General features: G+C 32.5%; 1 protein-coding gene across 2 annotated transcripts; it reads right to left on the bottom strand.

The window, feature by feature from the left end:
* Positions 1-1,995: 1,995 nt before the first annotated feature.
* On the bottom strand, positions 1,996-8,855 carry WRKY57 (WRKY DNA-binding protein 57). 2 transcript variants are annotated; one of them, XR_011080955.1, is made up of 5 exons: positions 8,228-8,855; positions 6,408-6,551; positions 5,353-5,756; positions 3,704-3,756; positions 1,996-2,442 (listed from the first exon to the last, which is right to left on the bottom strand). XR_011080955.1 is itself a non-coding variant. In XM_068612131.1 (4 exons), exons 1-3 carry the CDS (start codon positions 8,569-8,571, stop codon positions 5,366-5,368), a joined length of 879 nt encoding a protein of 292 aa, XP_068468232.1. In that variant the 5' UTR covers positions 8,572-8,826; the 3' UTR covers positions 1,996-2,442; positions 5,353-5,365. The 2 variants fall into 2 exon arrangements, 1 of the variants encoding a protein (XP_068468232.1); XM_068612131.1 differs by lacking the exon at positions 3,704-3,756 and having other exon boundaries at positions 8,228-8,826.
* Between the last annotated feature and the right edge of the window lie 854 nt (positions 8,856-9,709).

Genomic DNA, 9,709 nt, shown 5'->3' with positions numbered 1-9,709 from the left:
GAGGAAGAAGATGAACTTAAAAAAGAGATTCAAAATACATAGAGAGAGATTTGAGCTGAAAGAGATGTTTTCCCAATTTTTTATTTCCCAAGAGAGAAAAAGATAAAGGTCTAGGAATAGGCATGGGGAGGGTTCTTCTAGAAGAAGGAGCAATACTCATTTTTCTCCCATAAAGAAGATGAGAATAGTAGCCACCATAACTTAGACTACTATCAACAACAACCTAGACAACATAGACCTAACACTCCTCATACACATAGAGAGCAACACTCCTCATACACATAGTGACCTTCCTCCTTTTTTGGAAGAGAATATGTAGAAAAGTATCTGAACTGGGAGATGAAGGTGGAACAACTTTTTGAATGCCACCAAGTTGATCAAGAAAGGAGAGTGTCCCTAGCTACCTTGAACTTTCAGGGACCAACCATGTATTGATGGACTTCCTTAGTAAAAGACCTTAGATTCCATAATAACCCTCATATCAAATATTGGAATGAGCTTAGGTCTACCCTGAGAAAAAGACATGTCCCTTCTTATTATGATAGAAAGTTGATGTATAGACTCCAAAATCTCTACCAAAAAAATATGATTGTGGAAGAGTATAAGCAGATAATGGAGTTATTGATGATATGAGGGCATGTATTAGGAAATAACCTAGGATAACTATGACTAAATTCCATAGTAGTCTTAACTTAATTAGGGAAGGGTAGAGGAAAAATTTAAAAGAAAATCTTTTTCTAAAAGAAAATGGGCCAAACTATCTTAAGATAGAGATGAAGAGGGAGTGTCAAGCCTTCAAATATAGGAAAAAGAGCACGAGAAAAGGATTGAAAAATGATTTTAAAGAAAAACTTGGTTTTAAAGATTCTTCTAAAAGGTTAATTACAAGAGTGTTCAGTGATTTATTCCCACCATTTATTTACAAAGAGTGACTCCGTAAATAAATGTATTAACTAAAGAAAATATAATTTATTTTCCTTCCTCTCATATTATTAGGTGTCCTTACCAACCTAAACAAGGTCATTACAATACTTTATTTTTAAAAATTCTACACCCCCACAAAAGGATATCCTTCCTCCTAAGCCCAATGACTTTCCGTTTCCGATAAGATCACAATTCATTTTCTTAATGTACTTTCTCTATAAAAATAATACAAGTCAATTTTAATGTTTATAGAAAATTAACAATATATACATAAATATTTTATTCCAATTTAAATAATTTTCAGTATACTTTTCTATTCTTCACAGTAATGCATATTTTTCTGTTAGTTTTAAAAAAATTGTAATTTATATTTTTAAATTTAAAATTTAAAAGTACAAAATAGTATGCAATACCAAATAATAGAGTAGTTAAGATATAATATTTAAAGAAAGAAATTTAATTTGAAAAATTGCGATAGTCATTTAAAAGTGTAAGCAGTTAAAATTTAAAGAAAAAATGTAAAAATAAATAATAATATGATATTGAATATAAAAAAATGATAGAATGACAACCTTTGCTCCACTATACAACCTTCTTTCTATGCTTAAAATTTTAAATTTTACATAAAATGATAAAAATACCCTTTTTTATATCATTAATAAGAAGTTGTGTAATGAAGTTGTATAATGGAGTAAGATGTCACCATTGCTCTCGAATATAATGGAGCATGCGGGTGAAAACAGAGTATGAATGTATGTGTATAATATAGTATTATAAGGGTGAGGGGAAGAAGCGCGTAAAAGAGAATAAATAGTAAAGAAGGAAAAGCATGTAAATGAAAATAAAAGGAAAGGTGAAATCTGAAAAAGAAAGGAGTGGAAAGCGAAAAGTGGAGTGAGTGGCATAAAGTAACGTGGCCTGCCGACTCTCAAGCAATCTCGAATTCCACGCAACTGATTGCGCACCACCATCCCTATTAACCGTTGCCCTATCTTTTTCAACGCCTCGTACATTATCAACCATTAATGTCTAATAACCACGCAATATTATTCAAAACACACCACCACCCACTTAATTAAAATCATTTCACATATAAGTTCCAAACAAAATATGTATGTACTTTTACATTAAAGTTTACAAGGACTTTAGGTTTCATACAAATTATACAATCTGAAGAAAGGGATGAGCTTCCTTAATATATACATTGGCTTTTGCTTAAATAATAATCTGAATTGTGTACATGCGTAATAACTATCACTAAATGAATGATACTTAGTCATGGTCAATATAGGACCCAATATAGGACCCAGGATAGATAATTACCTGCTACCGAGGTTGTAAGGTACCCACCCATGCATGAATACTATATTCGCTTCTCGAGATAATAGATGGCTAAAAGGACTTCCTGCTAAAAGAAAAAATTGATGCCGCTTGTGGCCTACTTGTTCAGAGTCTACAGGAAACAAAAATGCATGCATGTCCATGCATTTTCTCTTCTCCACTTCTACCGATCATCAGCTGAATCAAATCATGGTAAGGATTATTGGCACATCAAATACAAAACATGGATAATGAGACATTTTAGATTGATCAAGTCATCATGCATTATTGCAAGGATTAGTCAACATCAAGAATAAAAAAAATCAAGAATAAAAAACACTGGTTCAATATATAAGATAATACAGAACAACATCACTCATCTGGTCCGTTGATGTATACGTACAACCATGTATTTGTTGTTTGTGTAGTCAATATATACAAAATGTCAGGTAAAAGGAAAAGCATTTACGGATCGGATTCCACTTCCAAACCAAATAAGCGTCAAAGACTTCAACACAACACGAGGCTAGCTAACAGTTTTGTTTGTTTGCTTTTGTTTCTGTATTTCCTTCGAAGACAAATATTGTTTGAGACTCAGTGAAACATTAAATTTTGCATCTTTTCAAACAGCATGCCATGGAAAACAAAGCCTTTGTGCTAGACTTCGTGGCTAGCTCACAATCATATAGAGGAACCACTCACATTTAACTCGTTATGGGTAATATCTGACAGCAACTTGATCTGATGCGACAATCGTGCAACCTGTCAACCTAACCTCTAAAAGGTGTGTTTTTCTTTCCTTTATCTTTTCTCTTTACGCTTCAAACGAAGCGCTGGGACCTATCTATAGCTATCAACAACCGTAACGGTGTACGCGTACGGTGCATCTCTAATAGTGACTAACTAAGCTAAAAAAACAGATGTCTGTAATTATGGAGGTGCTAAGTAACAATAGCAATGGATTTTTTCAACCACAATATACTAGCAAGAAACCCTCGTAGGTATGATGTATACGAGCCTACAAAATTCCAGCGAGAGACATGTCGTGTTCTGCTTGAAAGTGACAGACAGCAAATTTTATATTCAGTGCATATTTATTTAATGGAATTGGCTTTTGAAAGACAGATGAAGACCTAGCAAAGTTTCTTGATCTGCCCAATAAAGAGAAACAGACATGTCATGCGGAGCTGACTTTCCGAGCAAAAAGTCGAGTGCTTAAAGAAGATTAAACAATTCAAGACCCGTAAGATGAAAGAAGAGAGAAGCAGCAATAAACTCTTTTTTTGTCTGTTAAATGTAAATATATAATTAAAAATTCACAAAAAATAAATATAATCTTAACAATAAATAATTCCAAAGCCACTCTATATTTTTTAATCTGGAAAAAGAAAAGGTTTTTGTAAAGTTTTAAGAGCAACGCATCTAAAAGCAGTCAATTGAAGACTAATGAAAGCTTCACCTTTGAATTCCTTTGTCTCCAATCATACTTTAACCTAAGATGTCTAAGTGCTCCTGAAAACAACATCATTAGTCAATATAATTAAGGTTCTGCCAGAGAAGTTCGTAGCCACTAAAGATATGCATTATGATGGTAATGATGCGTGTGTCATGACCACATGAAAGCAGAATAGATATCAGCCGACCCATATGTCATGCTAAAGGTTTAACTCTCATTAAGTGAGGAATATGAAGTCATGTAACTAGAGTGTCATTGTTGCCTTTGATTATCTTTCTACTGTTCAAGATACTAAATAAAAAATACATGACGGAATTAAATAATGCATCTAATTTTAATCCTTTAATCTCTATGCAACGACAAATTAGAAAACTTTACAATGTTCGATTAGTAACCAAACTAAATTGTCATTCTCACAAAACAAGCATAAAAAAAGAGACAAATAATTGTATTTCATAGAATCAATATTTTTCACACTATTCCATATCCGAACTATTGGCTCTGATGAAAGAAGAAAAAAAATGCAAGGGTCATTCAATTTGAGAAAACGTTTGCATTTTATTTTTCACTTTTACTTATAGAAATAAAATTTAGTTCTATATCATTCTTGGTTGCTAAAACTAGTATAAAAATAATTAAACTTATTTTTATTATTTTCCAAACAAACCATAAAAAAGAAAAAAAACAAGATGAAAACAATTAATATATTTATTATATTTAAAGCAACATGTTTTAGAATCCAAACCACTCTTTTATCTCAGATATCTAACTATAGCTCGTAACTAATCACTTTACAAGGCACCCTTTTATGATTGAATGAACTAAAAAAAAATACCTTTATAATGTCAATTTATATATTGCTTTGTTTTATAAATATAAAATAATTGTTTTAACAAAACCTTTTCACTTTTGATTACGTAAAAACTAACCTTGAAAAATAATCTTAACAGTACTCTCAAAAATTGAATTGCTAAATTGTATTTTTTGTGTCATCAAATATACGTTGCTAACTTTTCAGATTTTATATTTAAGAATTAACTAATAATTATATTTGTAAAATCTCTAGAAATAGAAATTTTTATTTTTAGTTGCTAAAGCTAAATAACTGTTTCCCCTTATTTATGAAAGTATAAATAATATTTGATCCTTATTTGCAAAACTGAAATAAAAAAAAATAACTTGTAAAAAGAATTTAGTATAAAATGCATTTAGCAAAAGGCGTATTTGGATAAAAAAAATATCTATTATTGGAAAATACAAGTGCCCGAAAGCACCAGCTATATGTCCTTATTTTATGATAACAAAAAATGATAAATATAATTAAAAAATTTAATATAACTATTATCATAATGAAAGATAATTATTAAAACACAACAAATATTATAATAAGGTACGTATATAAAAATAGTTGATTTTGTATTAATTGTTATAATTATAAATAAAAACTCTTTTCTTATAAATTATAAAAACTAAAATTATTAATGGAGAGAAAGGTGAAAAAGTAAAAGAAAAAAAAATGCATATACGAAATCTGTTAAAAATTCAATCTTATTAATTGTTATATAAATTTTAGATATAGAAAATTTTATAAAAAAACCTGAAATGAATAAATAAACTGATAGAAAAGATCTAGTGAGGTTGAATATTTATACCAGAATTATTCTCTCATCTGATACGCATTCCCGGAGGTACAATATCTCCAAGCAACCCTTCATCCGTGGGAGGCGGCAGCGACGATGCATCAGCTGGCATTATTGCGGTGGATCCTCCAGATGCATCATCCTGTGCTTGGCATGGCTGAGAAATGGAGCTGAGAGTATTTATATTATTAGTCTCTCTTGGTGAATGAATTGGATAATAAAACTGTGAAATTGTAGGAGCCAACTGGCCGGCAAAGGCAGCAGCCTCGTGACTGATGATTCCCCCTCGAGGAAATCCAACGGTATGATGGCAGTGCTGGCCTTCATATGTTGTAATCACAATCGTTGGGTCCTCGGAAGAGCGTTCAACCCTCTTCTTCACCGTGCATTTGCTGTTTGTGCAGCGGTAGTAGCTCCTGCAAAAGAAATTTAAATGCTCACAATAATTAATCAGTGCAATGTTGTCAGTTAGCTTTTCTGGTGCAGTTATCACTGCAATTTATTCCAAAAATGTTTAGCAGAAAGACTCATACATTGACGGCTTCCAATAATATTTTTTACCTGCCTATCCACCGAAAATATTTTTTTTCATGGTTATTGTTATTTATATATATTCCAACATAAAAGGAGTGTGAACACACTATTTAGCAAACTTTTTTTCTCACACATATTTATTAATTAAAATCTATTAAAATACAATTAAAGGTAAAATTTACAAAGAAAATTTGTAATTTTTAACAGTTGTTAATAATACACAATGTACTAAAAAAGTATGTTAAAAAAATTATTGCTAGCATAACAATTAAAATGGTGAATGAATTTGATAATATACATGCATCGCATGCTAAGTTAGTAGACATAGTTCCTTTTTTTCATTTTCTTTATCTTATTCTAGTTCTGAACCACATCTCTGAAGGTTCAAAAATGGTTTAAAACAATAATACATCATGTGTTTTAAAAAGATGATAGTTTAAAACAATACGCATCTAGGGGCCACAAAATTGTCAACTGCATATGATAGTTTTTTAATAATTAAAATTTAATTTGATGTCAAGGTAGCTGTAAACCTAGGGAATGGGCTATTTTTAACTGCCTTCTGACCATACTTCCGCCATCTGTAGCCATCCTCAAGATGATCAACTTCACTCTTGGTCATAAATGCAAACCGTGGCTGCCTTATTCGCTTTTGCCCCTTCTTTTTACCTTTACTCCTACAAAATATTTCACTTACAATTTATCAGTATAAAGCAGCATACAGAAATCATCAAAAGAAAAAGAAAAACGATGTCATAACCTAAACCAGTGACAGATTTTATTATATTATATTATATAGAGAAATAATGTTTACTCCATTTTTATGTAAATATTTAGGAGTATCTGTTTTAAAATAGGTAATGATAAGACTATAGTCCTTTGTCATTTGTTGGGTTTCATAAACATCCATGAAGCAATAATGCGAATCATGAGGCCAGTAACTAAGATAAGGCAAATCCGGTAAATACATTAATTCAAATTTCAACAGGTAATAATACTAAAAAAAAAATACACGTGGTGGTAAAGCCTATTAACATAAATAAATAAAAAAATGGATAAGAAAGAAAAATTAAAAATATCATTATTTACAAATTCCATGTGTTTAATGGGCACAAGGCAAACAATCAAATTGGATGAAAACTTGAGAAAAGGCTGTGGATTGATAAGAATTCCACTAAAACCTCATTTGTGCCAATTCAAAAAAGTCATACATTATGTGCAAGGCCAAAACAATAAGATCCACATTGCATTAAGACACAAAAATAGTTCTGCATGGTATTCATCCCATAAGTACGATGAACAACACCTTGGTACGTATAACTGAGCTCTAAATGAACATTAATTTTCTTTTAATTAGAAAATAGTTCACATAAAATATGGACCACTAGCCTTATAATGAAAACACGCAATCAATATTTAGGGGAAGAACAATTATGTCATAGGCAACTTACATAAAATTGTATAGCATACAAGATAATTACAAGGATAAAATGCTAATTAATGCAATGCTATCACATAACACTGAAATGAATAAGCATCATACTTAGAAAGCAAAATCCCTGTTATTCACATTCGAATGTTAAAATGACCATGTAATTTGAACCAAAAAAGCTGCAAGTGGTTAGAATCTTATTAATGCCCAAAAAAATTCAAGACCAGTGTGTGCAAGCATAAATCATTTAAGAAAACAATAAAGAAAAAAGGAAAAGTGGAGCCCAATTACCCACCCTTGCTTTCCATTTTATTTTATGGTATTCTTTTTCTTTCATTGACTATTCAAACTCTCATCAAAACAAAGTGTAATAATGGCAATAATAATACGAAAATAATGAACACCACTAAATTATTATCACTCTGCAAGCCTTGAATAGCTCAGAAGCACGTCAATTCCGCCGCAATAACGGCGATGCTTGTGGGCTGAAAAACTTCGGACAACCAAAAAGGCAACCTTTTTTTCTCTTTTTTACACCCCCGTTTTCATGAATTCTCGAAAATTGCTAAACGCAACCAATAAAAAAATTGAGTCAGTTACAAATGTTCTGTTTGGGAAGAAGATTCCTGGTTGTACGGGCAAAGAACTGCACTGACTTGAGTAAATTAAAATAAAAAATAAAATTGGAATAAATTAGAATACGATAAAATAATATACGGTGCATACAAACAGACAAACCACAAGTTGATTTGATTGTGATTTTCGTTGATGTGGAAATTTTCGGTTATTCCTATTAAACTTTCCACCACAAATTTACGTTAATTACGCATTCACCACTCACGCAGGGAAAGTGTTAAGCAAAGTTGAAAGCAGTGAAGTTATTTTTCTTTTTCATTTTTTATGGCGTTTTCGCGAACTCACGGTATCTCAGGCGGTTTCTCGTCAGAGACGGTGGATTTCTCCGGCTGATCCTCGCTGGAGCTCGACGAAACCGACTGGTTATTCGACCGCGACGATGCAGCAGCGACAGGTTCAATCGAACCGGTCAGAGAGGATTGAACCGGCATCCACAATCTGTCGTCGGTGCCGATCCGGTTCGGCTGGTCCGTCTCGAGGTTCCACCCGAATTCCCTGAGTATGCTTCGCTCTGTGTCTCCGGAGAACAAGTAAGCGGCGTCGGACCCATCGGCGGCGAATGTCCAACTTGTGTCGCCGGCGAACTCAACCGCAGCGGGATCGGAGCTTGCTCTGTCCTTGTCTTCCATTCATGGATTGCGCGCGCGAACTCCACAGTGCGAAAGAGAACACGCGATCTATACTGAAGGAAACTGAAATTGAATCCTGCAAAATTCGAATAGCAAACGCACATAGAGAGTGCAGAGAGAGAGAGAGAGGAGAGAGAAACTTAGGGTTTTTGTTTGGGTTTGGTTAAGAAAAGGAAGGGACGCGTAGTTTTTGAAGTTTATGAAGCGTTTGAAAGCGTTGTCTCGTCAATACACAGTCGAAGGAGAGAGAAGAAGAAAGAAAAGTTATTTTCTTCATTTATTTTATTGTAAAAAGAATATTTCAATTATTTATAAATAAATAAATGGGAAAGATAAAGAAAAGAGATAAGTTAGAAAACTGACGTTAATTAATTGTAAGAAGGTAAGAAGAAAGAAAGTGGTCACACGCGGATGAATGATTGGACCCTCCTTGCTCATACTTTCCTTCCACCAACTAGGATTTGTTTGTTGCACTACCTTTTTCATTCAGTCATTTTTTTTTGTATTTTAACCTTCCTTTAACAATTTTTTATGCTTAAAATCAAGTATAAAATAATTACCTATACACTTATAATTAAGCAGATCTTACTCACTAAATTTCACAAACTCATTTTGACAAAATAAACTTGGAAACCCAGTCACTCAACATATGTAATTTTAGCCTTTCATTTGCAACCACTTATATATGCAATACAATATTTTTTGTTATCTCTAATCGATGTGAGATATCCAACACACACCCCTCACACGAGAGTGACAGCTCGTGCGTGAGACAATTTATTATGAGTGGTCCGATAACGGTTTGATAGCGGGTGACACGATAGGTCCAACAAACATTCATAGACTAAAAAATGACTCTGATATCATATTACGAAGTGAACTTTATACCTAACTCAACTCCATAAAATTGACTCATGGAATGAGATTTGCACCCATTATATATAATAAAATATTTTTAGTCTATGTAGAATCTCCAACCGATACAATATAGGTAAAATAATGAATTACTTTCTTATCTTGCCAAAGTTGTGGATGGGGGAAACCAAACCCTAGGCTACTATTTCCTAGGATAATTCATGTTAGAGTTGAGGCACCCATTTACCAAAAACTTTAAATTAATTAATAAATGGACGTAGGT

This window comes from Phaseolus vulgaris, chromosome 2 (genome assembly GCF_051622355.1).
Source record: "Phaseolus vulgaris cultivar YP4 chromosome 2, ASM5162235v1, whole genome shotgun sequence".
NCBI lineage: Eukaryota > Viridiplantae > Streptophyta > Magnoliopsida > Fabales > Fabaceae > Phaseolus > Phaseolus vulgaris.
Note: the sequence above shows the minus strand (reverse complement) of the source record. Positions and strands in the feature narration are given on the sequence as shown.

Coding starts and splice junctions, on each gene's coding strand:
- WRKY57 (XM_068612131.1), bottom strand. CDS start 8,571: ATGGAAGACAAGGACAGAGCAAGCTCCGATCCCGCTGCGGTTGAGTTC. Junction 6,552..8,227: donor GAGAAACCGCCTGAGATACC/GTGAGTTCGCGA, acceptor AATATTTTGTAG/GAGTAAAGGTAAAAAGAAGG. Junction 5,757..6,407: donor AAAAATAGCCCATTCCCTAG/GTTTACAGCTAC, acceptor TTTCTTTTGCAG/GAGCTACTACCGCTGCACAA.